Source organism: Apaloderma vittatum, unplaced genomic scaffold (genome assembly GCF_000703405.1).
Source record: "Apaloderma vittatum isolate BGI_N311 unplaced genomic scaffold, ASM70340v1 scaffold16524, whole genome shotgun sequence".
Lineage (NCBI taxonomy): Eukaryota > Metazoa > Chordata > Aves > Trogoniformes > Trogonidae > Apaloderma > Apaloderma vittatum.
In genome coordinates, this window is record NW_009714516.1 from 24,020 (window position 1) to 39,505 (window position 15,486).

Here is a 15,486-nt window from a genome sequence, read left to right on the forward strand (position 1 = left end):
CTGGCTGGGTTTGGGGGCTCAAGGCCTTGCAACAAAAAAGGTGTTTGCTCCCCTTTGTTCAGAAGCACTGGCATCTTGGCTTTTAGGTACTCAGTGAGCTCTCAGCCTGGAATCACCTCAATTTCTATGCTTGCCCTTGCATTTTGCGAGGTGACAATACACGGTTTACTTTGCTGTACTGCCTTTATAATGTACCTCAAAAGCTATTATGTTGGGGATTTGTTGCCAAAGGCATTGAAGCCAGCATAGATCTTTTTTTTGCCTTTAGTGAGAAGAACTTACTTTTTTTTTATATCCAATAATTTGTAATGCAAAGATACAACCCAATACATAGCTGTGAAAGTCAGAATATGTAGCCATGAATGACTGTTTTAAAAATTAGTTGTAACAAAAAATGAGTAGATAATTGCAAGACTTCTCAAGCTACAGGGTTACAAGAAGTTCAGGATAACATGTAAATGCTTAACCCCTTTTCATGTAAGTGATAGCAAGAATGGGGCAAAAGCAGAAAGACCCAGGTTGGGTGTTTTTCTTTAAAGTTATCAGTCACATAAAGTCACATCTCTGATTCCCTTATTTCTACTTAAAAGTAAGCATGTTCCATTACTTTGCAAAAGAATTAATCAGGAAAAAAGCACATTTTATTTCTTTGTGCCACTTAAAAGGCCGGCCCATGAGATACATCAAGGGGAAGAAGTAGTTAAAAATAATCAAAGAAAACTTAGAAAGTTTTTCTACAGAAAAGGTTAGCATTTATAAACTTAAAAAATCAGAACTCTCTGCAGAATTTAGTTTCCATATATCATGGGTACTCTAAGGAGAGAGAAGAGGGGAGGGAGGAGAGGTGGGTGTCTAAACCACCAAATATTTCCTCACCATAAATAAATAAATAAATAAGGCATCTTTTTATTTTAATATTTTTTCCTAGGCACTGAGGAGGACTTAAGATACAAACCCCTGATTTGCTGCGGCATGCAACCCAACTTACCGTGGCTATTTCTCCCTTAATGTCTTTTTTGTGTATAGCTTAAACTCTCCACACTAGGTCATTCAGGTCTTGAGTCACCAGAAAAAAGAAGTCGCTGTTTAAAGTATGGCAGACAACCAAAAGTTCAGACAGCTGCAATGAAGGATTAGTTGTGGGTTTTTCTCACTGCCTTGCTACAAACTGCATCACAGCTCTATGTTCAAACATTATTAAATGGGAATGTTTTCTCTGGCACTGACTACTCCTCCCCACAGTTTAAGTATTGAATTTTTTTCACTGAAGTAGCCTCGGTTTACAGTGCACATTAGAACTTAAAAACATACTTCCATAGTAGCTGGCATATGCAGGCAACTGTTTATTCTTGGTCCCAGCCATAATAAACACTTGTACTTCTATAATCCAACAAATCTTTGTCTAATCACAACTCTGTTTTCAGTGCTATTTGAGCCATTTTTCATGAAGGCTCTCTAGAAATGGAAAGATTTTCCAAGTCCACCTTCATTATCAACATCAGGTATGAACGGCAGCAGTCTGTGGAGAAAAAGCTCTGAAAAGTGGGATTTGTGGAGGAATAACGTGTCTTGAGGAGACCTGCCTTTAATTCTACCTTAAACTTACTCGCCTGGCCAGTCAGAAACAGCACCTCCTTGCTCAGGTAGGTTTTCCAGAATTGAGAACAGCACCCACCTAAATTTATTTTAGCATCGCAAAGCAGTCGAGCTCTGGAAAATGGCCCCATTTGATTTTGCTTTCGTCTCATGCCTTGTCAACAGAAGTAATGAAGGTCTGGTTGCAGAATCGCTGCAGTGGATGAAAGGGCCCGGCAGGTCATGTGAATTCCTGTTGAATTTGCCAGAACTGATCATTCCAAAAGCTTTTGGTTCTCGTAGCTGACTTTATTGGAATCACAGAGATGCAGAAGTATGGAGCCTGTGATGCTGTGTTATGGGAACAGAATTAAACTTTGAGAAGAAAAATCACTACTATCCTTCTTTTTTAATGAATATTGCTTATGAGTATGAATTCGCAAGAAGCTGGCAATACATGAAGGATTGCTATCATTAATAGCAGGTATTAATTTGAAAAACTACATACTACGCACAGGCTGTCAGGTACATGGATTCCCAACCTGTGAAGCTCTTCCCGTCTCAAGCTTTGATTCTCACCCAAGAAAGACTGTGCTGACAGGTGTGGTTTTCACATAACCAAATACCCACACGAACACGGTGGCTTCAGCAAAATGCCACTTCCCTGAGCATGAGCATCATGCTATAAGCCTTGTCAAAAGAAGAAGTGGAGGTGAAATCACAACTGCAAGGATTTGAGGTGGCAGAAGGGAGGCAAGAACCATATTCCCACAGCCTCTCAGGAGGAGCTGGCAAGACCAGAGAGAAGTGGGAGAAAGACATTGATTTATTGCAGTCATATGTAAATGCTGGCATTTAACAACAGTGGCAGCAAAAGAAAAATCAGTCAAAAGAACCTGAGAATGCTGTAAAAAGCCACAAAAAACACTGAAGAACTGCAAGAGGAGCTATTTCTCATTAGAAAAGAGCAAGCGTTTGAGAACTACTTGTACTTAGTAAGATTGAACTGGCTTGGGACTGTATGTAGTGGGAATTAAAGCCAGAAAAGAAATCCACAGACACTTGAACAAAAGGAAAAAGGGAATTGCAGCACCATTCCAGGAGGCTGCAAGAGTACCAGTTGCCTCTTCAGGTTAAACAGAACAGTAAAGGTCATCAGACTTAATGTAGGCTTAAGAACAAATAAATCATTGGCTAATGGACATCTTAGTAAATCATGAAATCCCCAAAAAGGCACAATAGCAGGGGATTTTAGCTGTAAGGTCGAGAGCTGAGGAAACGACATAATATGCAAAGAGACCAGCTAAGGAAGCCTTAAAGGCAGAATCACAGGCTTACCAGAAAATTGATAATGCCCAGGAGATTTGCAATGGTTGAATAACTGTTTGATGGAGAGGAAAAATGAGGGTTCATGGACACTAAATGTGTCCCTAGTGTAACCCACTGAAATAAAACGAATCACAAACCAGGTTAACTCTGGTGCTCCATGTTTTACTGGTGGAATGAAAATATTACAATATTTTTACCATGTACTTTGTTCTTTATTTTATAGCGATCTCTGTCAATTAGTACTGGGAATTCCTTTAACAGGAAAGAAATAATCCCAGGTGGCAAACCACTGTGATCCTGGCTACTTGCTTCACCAACAAGCAAAATGAGATGAGAAGCTTTATATATATGTTATCTCACCGCAAGATGTGCGGTGAGGTCCAAATATTCTTCATGATTCCACTTAAAATTGCTTCTCCGCCTGTACTTACCTTTTGGATGAAAACTATGCAGAAAGTCCCATGCCAGCTCTTTTCTACAGAAGAAAATAGTGAATGCATCGATCACCATTGTTTCGTACAAGACTGGTGCCAGCTCACACAGGAGCCACCAGTTAGTTCACCAGAAGGAGTGAGAATTGGTAAGAAGAAGAAATTATTTATTTTTCAGCTCGAAGTGACTTCAGTTTCACATAACAGAATTTAATTTAGTTTTAAGAAACTTACAGAATTCTTTAAACCACTTTTACAAGATCGCTAGTTGTGCTTTGTTAATCATCTTAATTCAGCTATTTAGATGTATGGTAATATCTTTCGGGTGCACTGAGATTCCATATCACTTTACTCATCATCACAGAAAAAGACACATATAAATAATACAATACATAGCTCAAAGTCTAGAGGAACTGCTATGTCTTCCGTGGTTCCTAATTTTGACAGAAGTTCTTTGCAATTCAGCTGTACTGTTGTAACTTAGTAGAACAGCACTGAAACGAGGACCCTTAGTGTCAGCCCAACAAATACAAATAGTCTCTTTTTTGTGTAAAGGAAAGAAAGCTCAAGGGGAGAGCCCACAAGCACCAGTTCTGTAAAGGCTCGGCAAAGAGTCAGTGCAGCATGGGCGTGAGCTTTTGGGAGTGGATCTTGTGCCATCAGGTGGAGCTTGAAGAAGCAGCTTTGAGGTGTATCTAACTGGAACTACAGGTGACCAAAAACAATAGTATGAAGCACTTCTGTAAGATAACTTTGTGGCGCTTTCACTCATCAGGATTCCTTATTTTCCTCCACTTCTAATAGCTCATCAAGGAATTCCATTACTTCACCCTAGGAAGGGTCAAATTTAGCAGGAACAAGTTAGCCCCGTGCTGCAAAATCAGTGAAAAATTTTAACTATTTTCATCAAAACATATACTGTAATTTGTCTAAATATTTTTTAATGCCCTTCATAAAAAGCTAGCACAGCAAGCCTATATAATACAAGTAAATTGGGTATACAAGGTTAGCACAAGTGCTTCCAGTGACATACAGACCTTTAAAGAAGGAAATGTTACACTTCACAGCAAATCCTCTTGTACTTTCTTGCAGTATCAGGTATTTAAATAGACAACAAAATCTTCAAGCTTAGAAAGCAGAGGCACAAATGTTTAAAGCATTCGCTAAATTCGGAAATTATTAAAATACCGTAAAACATTAAAGAATTTTAGAAAGTTTTGAAAGTCCAAGCAGAAGTGTTTTGCAGAAGCGTAACTCTAACTTTGCATCTGTCCGCTTGAACTGTTTATGTCCTCTGTTACACCCATCACCATGCACCACCTCCGTTCTCAACCACAGACCTTCACACCCAGCAAAAACATCAAGAACCAGAGATACTAGAAAGTTTTCCTTACTGGAAATAAAGTTATAGGTTGCACACCACATTCAAATGTCTTCTTCTGGCACCCTCTGAAATACTGAGGTTTCTGCTTTGCCTGCCACACATCAGTCAGAAACAAAACTGCCCAAGATGGGAGAGCCCATGGGAAAGCCTGCACATGCACTCGCTTTTTGATATAAAAACAAATATGAAGATATAAGAGAGGTTTTATTCTACAATGCTTGGTTTAGCTGCTTTAATTTAACTGCAGGTTGTTTGTTGTTTTGGTTTTTTTTTAAACTTCCATGGCCTTCCTTTCCTGACATAAACTTAGGTTCTAAAAAAATCTTGAGATGTCATTTAGGTTTTTTTCCCCAAACAAATTTTCGCTTTCTGATAGAAGAATATTCTGCTGGAAAATCTGATCAGCTCTTACTCGCTCTGATGTTTAAAATAATAAGGATTTAGAGTTACATTGAAAGCAAGTCACCCCTGCCTGGATGCTCATTCTCTGTCTTCCAAGTCTTTGTGAACTCTATTAGGCTTCTGAGTCTGCTCGATCAAGAACGCAAACAGTATTTTACAAACCTAATTCAATTTTAAGCACGTTTCTGTCTGCAAAGGTATTCTTTAGGAAGACAGCACCTTCCAGACACGTGCAGTTTGTGACTCCAAACTGTACAGTTTTCTATTCTGCTGAAGAAGAGGCATTAAAACATCTGTCTGTGGAAACAGTAAGAGGAAATAGAGAATTTTTGTCTGTTTTGCACACAACAATTATATTATGGACATGGTGATTAAAAATTTTAACATCACATTTTTCAGAAGTGTGATTAGCAAGGAGAGAAATAATGAGAACCAAGCAAGCAAGCAACAAAAAAAAAAAGGCAGGAGGAAAGCTGGCTGAAATAACTGTTCTTGTTCCCTGCTTCACAGTTCCATCTTAAAAGACTGTTGAATTTTTGCAACTGTGAAGTGGTTTTAGCAAGTCCTGAAGGATGGCAATTTATTTTGCTTTGAATTTGTTCAAAACATCTAAGTGTCTCAATTCAATGAAAACACAAGGAAAAAAAATGCCACATTCCCTACTTGTCTTGCTGGTTGCAGGAAATCTGGCAATCGGATAATCAGAATTCGACATTTCTGCACGTTTTCCTTTGTTAAAAGTATTTTGATGGACTGAGGAGCCCAGTCCCAGGAGTAACTCAATGCCACTCCACAAATACACATGAACAAAACTGCCACCCAGTCCAAGAGTCACAGTGCAAGCAGCTGAAAGACACAGAAACAGAGGTCCCAGATCAATTCTTTTACACATTCATATTGTCATGCTCACCAGTAAGATCGAGTATTTCAGAAGAGAGAGAAGATTCAGTCAGAATTCAGTTTGGTTTTTTTTATTTTTTTCTAGTATGTATTCAAATCCAGAAACACATAAGAAACCCAAGTTTTAAATGGTAAAGGACATTTAAAAGCAACAGTATTGGAAAAAAAAAAAAAAGAAAAAAAGCCTGAAATCTCCAGTGGCTGAAATTGATCTCTAAAGGAAAGTATGACAGAAGCTGCTGTAGTCTAATGAGAAATACTGGCATGTATGAGAGGTTGAAATATGGTAAAAATATAAAAATAACTGCCAAAACAATATCCATACAGAAGAGTAATGTGACTGACTAATTGCGTGGATGTTGGTTGATTTTAATCTGGAGTTTTTCCTTTCCAAAGACAAATGAACCCCTGTAGTTAAAAAGGTCAGAAGGTAAAACGTTTGCAGCAGAGCAAGGATGTAAGGGAAAAGGTGGGACAGGTAGAGCCTGTAATACAGGAGGCATGATATGAAGAACAGTAGGGGAACATTCCCAGACTGGTGTGTGTGATAAAAAGAATTAGAGGAGCTGATCTGACCAACCAAAGCCTCTAACTAATCTGTCAGGCAAGCAAGCAGAGCACCCCTGGCTTAGAGTAACAACTGAATGGAGGCGTGCAGAGAAAGAACAAGTTTGGTACTACAGTAACTAAATCGAGAAGGTTTTACAGAGGGTGTACGAGTAGGCGGACTGGAGTAAAAACATATTCTAAACCAGAGTTCTTGCTCAAGCCCGAATAAGCTAAGCCAGGCTAGTGGGGTTGGTGCACTATTATAAGAGAAGCTAAAGCATTTGAAAAAAATAAGTCCTAAAAAGGAGAAAAATGCACAACTCCTCATTTATTACCGCAAACTGAGTGTCCAAGGTACACATTATTCCAGGGATTGTTGCCGGCCCTTCCTTATGCAATAGTAAATGCTGCTTTCACACACACACAACATCCAACCTTTTAGGAGAAATGTCTGCACTTCAGAGACTCCTAGCCAGCTATTAAATTAAATGGCAAAGAGGAAAAGCTACCAATGCGTGGCTCAGTTACAGCCCACCCGAGACCAATGTTCCAGCACCAACTTTTCTTTTGACAGCAGCATTTAAATAAAACCAGCAGCAAGCACCAGCAGTTGTACTGCTCGCTGACAGACCCCAACACTTTGCTGGCAGTTGCAAAGACTAAGCGTCACCTTCTGCATAGCTAATATTAATTGTTCATGGGCGCTTGCCTGCCTCTATGATCTGTTCTGTCCTTTCTTAGTGTGGACTGGAAAAGTTCTTGGGGGAAAAAATACACCTTTCTCTCAATAATCCATACTCGCCATGCAGATCTGCTGATGGCCTTTTCTATAGGGATTCTATACACACTGCAGCAGGACAGCCTGTTTTTCAGGGAAGTAACAAAGAATATTAAAATTACAGAATTAAGAGCTACTGAAAAATATTATTATGAACCTGCTTTCATGTGTAATTATCAGTAAGCAAATAAAAAGCAGCCTTTAACATAACTCATCCAACAAACACAGCCTTAAGAGACAATACACAAAGCAAAAACTGGCTAGATCTTTGTTTCCTTATAATCTGTGACCTAGAAGGAAAATATTTATCCCACAAAACAGCCCCTGGCTGTCTTTCACAGCAAAAATTCACATTTTGCTAAAGTTCAAAGAAATTAATGACTGGTAACTTGATCAACAGAGAGAGAAACAGATTCGAGTCCTTTATGTACTGGGTGTAGTTTCAAAGCCGTGGCACTGGGAAAGGCTCTGCAAGTAGAGGTAACTACTACGTAATTGGCCTGTAACTGGTCCGGTAACTAATTTGAGTAACTAATGGGAATAGCGACAAAGAATTCAGTTATGAAAAAGAGAGGATTTGGGTCAAAGATGAATAAGCATCTCGCAAGAGTGAAGACAAAGGTTTGATATAGACAACAGTGGAGGATACGTGCTCCATGAGCCTGGTAGAGCCTGGAAGTACACATCCCACAGCCCACTGGGCAGTGGTATTTTGGGGACACAGATGTTATTTTGGGATAACAGTAAGGCAAGTGTCAACGAGTGGCTCAGCGTGAAAGGTTTATTCAGCCTTCGACCAAGAAAAAGTTCCTTGATCTAACCTGCAGTTAAAATACGAGAGTTCACTGAAACCACCTCAAAGGCCTCCCAGATCCTCCACAAGCAGTACAGACCAGGCTGGACATTCCTTGCATTCTAGCAGGGGGAAAAAGTAAATCCCTGAATTCTTTGTGCAGAAAAATTATTTGGCCCTTAGCTTGTTTATTTGTCAGGTACTTAGTCTACAGTGTGACCCACTGTCACATGCTTTCCTTTTTTTCCTTTTTTTCCTTTTTTTTCAAGATTGAAAGAGCTTAGTTGTTCTTTACTTGTACGTTAACTGCTTTCTCAAATATTTTTCCATTTCATTTTATAATGACATATTCTGAACTTGTAACTGTTCTCTTCCCATATACTATGGGAGACTCTAGGATGCTGCAGCTATTACAATAGCATTTTAGAGTAATCCAATAAACATACTTGCCTTTTAACAGTTTTATAATGCCTATAAAATGCGAGTCAACCCAGTTCCAGAGCAACTTCAACGCTACTCACTTTGATGCTATTCCACATGTTCTCTTTCCACCAGTCACATCAGTTCCACACTTACTCTCCTTTGCATCACACTTAAGAATGGAGCATTTGAATTTCAGCCACTATACGAATGCACACATGCATTATACACACATAAAAAGAACAAGCTGCCAAAAAAGCAGGTCAATGCTGCCAACGAGGTTTTCACCTGCTGATTAAGCACCAAAAGAAAAATCACATTGTAGCATCATCCCAGCCAAATACTTGCAGTTCTTACGTAATCTAGAGCAGCTAAGCAGCTAGTCCTGAAAAACAAAAATTTCCTCAGGAATACTGATTTTACGGGTCCGAAGCAAGTCTCATACAATTAGTCTGATGCTGAAGTTGTATCTACACAAGCTGAGTATCTGGCTTTTAACAGCGTTTCCCTTCACTACTTAAATCTGTGCAGTACTAAGAGCTGTAACTGTTACGGCCTCTACACATTACATGTCTGAACAGAAATCAAAAAGCTCAACTATCCATGGCTAACTCAGATGACACCACCGCATAATGTTCTTTTGACTTCACCATGGAAAACTGTGAGGATATTTAATAATTACTTTTCAGAAAAAGCAATTTGTAGCTAGTTGGTGCTAATATTCTCTGTCACCTCTGCTGTGTTAAATGCTTGGACTGGAGTTTTTAATTTCCTTGTGGAAAAACATTAGTAGAGTAACACGAACAGGACAGTATTTCTTGTAGTGACACATGCAAAAATCATTCCAGCATGTTCCAGCCTCTGCAATTACTGCAACATACTATTGAAAGAAGCCACATGTTCTCACTCACTTTGCTAATGGGATTTAAAAAGACACATGAATGGTCTGGGATACGGGAGCACTGAGAAAGCTCAAGAAGCACTGAGAAGGCCCAAGAAGCACATGATTTAAATAAACAGAGCACACTGAAAAGACAGGTTGCCTCCATCCTTCACAGGTTTTAATAAAGCTTTTACTGGGTTCTCACCTTATCTGGGTTTTTCATCGGTTTGCAGCATTCCTATGGAATAAACTTTTCTCTCCGTGCCAGGAGAAATATTTTAAAAATTTAAAATTCCATTTAACACTACTAGCTCCTGCCTATACAGCAGAAACTGCAAGGTGGCAATTTCACCTCCGTGCTATTCCTGCTCCCTCTGGACTCCCTGGATGGCTCCTGCAGCCACGCCAATTTCTGGTAGCCAGGGATTTTTAAGAGTTTGCTACCAAAAGCCAGAGCCAAGCCAGCGTGGACAGCCTCCATCCTTCCCTCTTCAGCCCAAGCACAGGAGGGCACAAAAGTCCTTCAGCTTTTCCCTGTGAGAGGTAAACAGTAACTTTCCTGACAGTGTGGGGAAAGGACATCTGTGGCAAGCCCAGGCCCAGTAATTCTGGTTGTTTAACCGAAAGACACGATCGAGCGCAACTTCCCCATCACTTCCCCAAAAGCTTAATAAATAATTCACAAGGCACTGCTTCTCCCCTTCCTTAATTACTCATCCCCGTGTTTTGAAGCAGTCTAGTACTAGTCATTATATTTGGCCATGAGTTCCCAATATTTAAGAAGACAGGGTGACCAAAATGTTACTGTGCAGAAAAAAAATAACAAGTAACAAGACTTTCTTTTGGCAAAAAATTACAATTCAGGTGGTAACTTCTGGACAATATTATAGAGATCTTTCAATCTAATTTAAATAACATTTCAGAAAAAAAACAAAACAGCAAAATAAAAAAATCCCACAACCCAACCAACAAAATAACCCCCAAAAATGTTTGGTTTAAATAAATAAATAAATAAATAGGCAGACAGATAAATAAATAAATAAAGGTCCACAGTAGTGTGTATCTCTTTATAGTAGTGTATGTATATATATAGTGCTGTATATATATACACATAGACACACACTACTACTCTGCCCCCTGGCGTTACAGCATGCAAAGTGTATTTTCTGGGGTTTGTGGGCTCACTGCATTGTATTTACCCCTGTGTTAATTATGTCCATATTTTTAAATGGTATGTGATGTTCTTTGGTTTTGTTTCTTATACTCCATCTACAAAAGAAAATTTTATGATCAAGTGTTCACGGTTACAAGCAAATTTCTCCATATTAGCTAAATCCTGGATTTCCATCTATATATCATCTTCACTTTAATGCGATTGCTGGCTTTTCTTTGACCACGGTTTCCTTTCTAGAAAACTCACCTCATCATCATCCATCAGATGTTCCTTTGCGAATTCATACATTTCCGACTGGAGCGTGGTTATGTTGTGGTACCTAACTGCCTCCTACCAGGAAAAAAAAAAAAAACAAACAACCAGGAATTTCTATGTTACTTTAAGGTAGCAACACAGGGGAGTGTCATCATGTGTCACCTGGAACTACTCCACAAAGTCAGATTCAGACTTGGTAGATCTCAGACTCGATGATCTTAAAGGTCTTTTCCAATCTAGGCAATTCTGCGATCCTGGGGTGGGGATTTGAACTTTGGGAAAAGTGAAGAACAAAGCACTTTCTCCTCTTTCTCATGTTTCAAAGCTTTGGTGAGTGGAATAAGGAAGGAGGCTGCCAGGGCTGTGCAGCAGCAGCCTGTGCCTGCATTCCAGCCGGCTTTGGATGCAAGAAAGCCTCAGCACTTCTGGGAGAAAATGAAACACTCAAATTGTTTCGCATGATAATGATTCACCAGGAAGAGGGAGATTTTGCAGGGTCACCCACTTATCCCTCACCTCAGTGCCCCAAACATTTAGCTCAGTTGCCTTCCCTGGTATTTGTGAGCAATCTACTTTGATTATCCTGTTTAACTCTTCTAGGGGAGAAAAACAGGAGACTCCCCTTTCAAAAGAGTATCTAAAGCTCGGGGCCAGAGCCAAATGCTTTGTGAAAATAAACCAGGGGCATTATGGTTTTCATGGCAAGTGATTAGGGCAGCAAGCAGCTCCTGCTCATGGAACAAAGTGCAAGAAAATACTGCTGTGTGCATTTCATATTTTATGTTAAAAAAATTAAATACAGAACCCCCATTTGCCTAACCTCTGGCCCACTGAGTTTCAGGGCAATACCTGAATGTGTCCAGAAGGCATTTTAAGTAATTGACCTACCGATCTGGGCTGAAAATCCTCTTCTTTGAGTCCCCATTTGTCTTTATGGTACTGATAATAGACCATGTTCTGTTTCATCACTTCATCTTTCTGGTCAAACAGAAGGTAACTAGCAGCACAAGAAGCTGCGTTCCTCATGTCATTCACTGATTAATAAACATACACACAAATCCAGGTTAAACAACTGCATTCCTACTGTTATCTAAGCTCTGAAAAACTCAAGATGGAAACAAACCCACTTCCTACCACCCCACCAGGTGCAAAAAAAGGAAGGAATTGCCTTCCAGAAAGCACATGTCATTTTTGTCTTCTGAAACAGGGAAGGCCATGATTCAAAAATGGGGACTTACCACTGATGATTTTCTAGAAAAATCCTAAACCCAATGTCCTTCCCAGGTAGGTATCCCAGTATCAGTGAGGTGTCAGCCCACATTAAAAAACAAATAAACAAAAAAATTAACCGACCTCCATTTTTTCCTACTAGAATTGACAGATCCTGGAGGCTGCTGTTTACAACCTAAAGCTTTATAACTAAGGGGAAAAGATCACAAATAGAAACTGTCCCGCGTCACCCCAATGCTTTTTAAAGCAAGTTCAATCACTACTTACATTTGTAATAAGCAAACTGCAAGTAATGGTACATGGTAGCCACAAACTTCTCCACAACAAAGCCTCCTATAATGGGAGTCAGATTACTCTCACACTGCACTTTGCACGCAAGAACTTCAATGTAATGATCTAGAAGGAAGAAAACAGAAGCATAGGATACGGATAGCATGCAGGGAATTACTGTCACCCTTCCCATTAGCTACCCATTAAAATTCGGCTGTGGAAAGCTCTCCTGGGTCCTGTGCATCTGGTTCTTGCTGCCTGGGAGTACCGAGCACCTACAACTCCATCGGAAGTATGCATCAAGCACTGGTACGCAGCCCTTCCGTAAAAGTCGGACTTGAAATGCACCAAAGCTGTAATTCCAGAGACCTAAGCCGTTACATTTCACTGACATCTACAGGCGGTTCAGGGTCATAAGTTTTACATCCAGCGTTACAGAGTATTGCATTACTTCCTAATCCTGAGGGCTATTTTTTTAACAAGTTTATTCAATTTTAAGACACTCCGCAATTTTATTAAATTATTGCATGAATAAGGTCCGCATGGTGATGACGACAACAGAGAAATACAGCTTACCGGGCCTACAGAAACTTGCTTTGAGGAGATAGTTCTAGAGGTGATCTTATCTTCAGAAAAATACATTCCGAGAAAGCCTTCCACCAAAGACTTTCAAGCATTTTCAGGATATGTCACATTAGGCAACAACACCACACGGGAGGCTTTTAAAGCCTCTGTTTCCCTGTTAGCCACATTTGGCATGTGAAAGCAAGTTGCCTAAGCTTGTGCAGCACGTCTCTAACCAAGTTATGACACGTTATGGCTTTATGACAAGAAGTTGGACTGGTTTTCCTTCTGGCAACTTAGAAATTCTATTGCATTTTTCATGCTTTTACGTTTGTTGGGAAGACACGCGGGTGTCCTCCACACAAACATCATCAGCAAGACTCAGCCCAGCGCGCCAGAGAAATTACCAGAGAAATTCTTCTGCAGATTTCGAAGGCAGGCTAACCGCTGAGCCTCCGAGGTGGCCAAACCGATATTGAAATAATGGCCAAGAGATGTATCTGGATAACAATCACTCCCTGGATGGAGTAGTTGTTATTACTTGTACATCTATTTTACTCTGACACATCCTTAAATTCCCATGTGAACGTAAGAACTCTCTGTTCTGATTTTCTGACAGGCCTAATTTATATTACTGGGATTAACCAGAATTCGGGCAGTTTTCGCTGAATCTAATAAACTCACATTGGCCAAAACCAAGTGCATTTCACACCACAAACCAAGATATGCCCTTTAGGGACATTTTTCCATATAGCTTTCTAACCACTCACCTGCAATGGAGAGATAAAAGTCTTTAAAATCTTTGATCTCTCGGGAGCCTTCACAGGCCGCTGTGCAGTCATCATAGGCTTTGAAGAAATCGGGAAGAGCCAGTTCCATGTCGGAGATGGCCGTCCTCCAGTTGTCACCATTGTATGCTCTCACAGCCCTGACAAAAAGATTCTGAAGAAAATTGGCAGGAATGAAAACCAGCAGCAACTGATGTGTAGAAAGTTGCTGTGGTGGTAGGGCCTGAATCGTAGGCCCTGCACCGAAGCTGACCTATAGATGAACCTCACAACCCCACACTATACAGTATTAATCACATATGTAATGTATTGATAATCTATTTTAGCAGGTGTATATAGCTTTGCTGTAACACAAAATGTGCAGTGGGAACCAGCACGGTGATCTTTCTTTAGCTAAAGGCCAGGTGCAAGGCTGAGAAACCAGCTGCCTCTTGCTTTGTTAGCAGTATGTTACAAGACCGTGAGACCAGAGGCCTGGCTTGGGTGAGAAATATGTGATTAGATCGGGAGACTCCCTTGTATTCTTCCTTTAGCCCTGGCCAGGCTGTTAGAGGAATCCAACAGAGTGGACAACACCAGATGTTCCCGCATTTGAAGTTATGTTTATTTAATAGGATGTTACGTTTATTTAATAGTATAAAAGCTAGATCCTCTTGCAGCTACTTTGCAGACCTCCCCTACGAGTGGATGCCCTGCACAGGACTTCCCCATTGCTGGGACGGTTCTCCAGAATCCTCGCTGCAACACAGGCTCCTCAGCGACTGCGGCTCAGGATGATGATTTTAGGGCAACTGGTGATGGATCTTTCTTAATAACTACTGCTAATCCTATATAGTACTGATTAGGTGCATTACCCTGCTTGTTCTCCTTGCTGCTTAAAACTAGAGCATAATAAGCTTGCATTGCCTTATTGCTGTAATCCTTTGCAATAGACAGTAAAATAAGCCAACCCTTCTGTTGGGGCCTGTGTCCCTTTCTGCGGGACGCCCCCTGGGCCAATCAGCAGAACAGCCATGTGTAAACTCAAATACAGTAAATGACGTCTCCGCATTTTTGGGTTACTAAATAAGCTGTTATCCAATTAACGAGAGGACAACCAAGAGAGATGACTAATGGATTTTAGCAGGTATTTCCTTGAGAACAGAGCACGTGATTCCATTTGAGATCAACAGAAAAGCCTGCTGGACAGAACTACCAGTGTGAGTGTAAAGCACAGGTTTTGACAGAGGTTTTCAATGGAGTCTTAACACCAAATGACCAAGTTATTTTACGCTATACTGCTACAGCACTTCTGGAGGAGTAACAGAATGGTTCCAAAAGACCAGACTGAATAAAAAGTGTCACCTCATAAGGCTTTGTCTCCAAGTCTTTAATGTGCTCCTCAGCATCAGGTATGCTCTTGTAGTAGGCCATATTTCTTTGCATCATTTCATCATCTGGGTGCTTTAGAAGAAACGTGTGAGCTGCTGCAATAGCTTTTGGAAGATTATTAGCCTAAACAGCGATGGGGAGAGGAAGAAGGAGGAAAAAAAGGTTAATTAGAAAAAAAATCCCAAAAAACAGTTTAAAGTTTCCCAGTTTCTGTCCATGAATTTTCCTGCAGCCTCTATATTCCCAAACTTACTTTTACTGAGATCACAGTCTCAGCAGATACAACAGTAGAGTAAAACCAATAGAAATCTTCTTGGATTTATTCCTAGCTGCATCATTATGAACTTCTTTTTAACTTATTTCAAAAGTCCATTATTCTTGCAGATAGCA

At 40.2% G+C, this 15,486-nt stretch overlaps 1 protein-coding gene across 1 annotated transcript; it reads right to left on the reverse strand.

Moving 5' to 3' along the window:
* Positions 1-4,091: 4,091 nt before the first annotated feature.
* CRTAP (cartilage associated protein) lies at positions 4,092-15,215 on the reverse strand. Its single transcript, XM_009868802.1, has 6 exons — positions 15,070-15,215; positions 13,708-13,879; positions 12,371-12,499; positions 11,762-11,907; positions 10,865-10,948; positions 4,092-4,166 (listed from the first exon to the last, which is right to left on the reverse strand). The coding sequence occupies exons 1-6, from the start codon at positions 15,151-15,153 to the stop codon at positions 4,107-4,109; spliced, it is 675 nt and encodes a 224-aa protein (XP_009867104.1). The 5' UTR covers positions 15,154-15,215; the 3' UTR covers positions 4,092-4,106.
* Between the last annotated feature and the right edge of the window lie 271 nt (positions 15,216-15,486).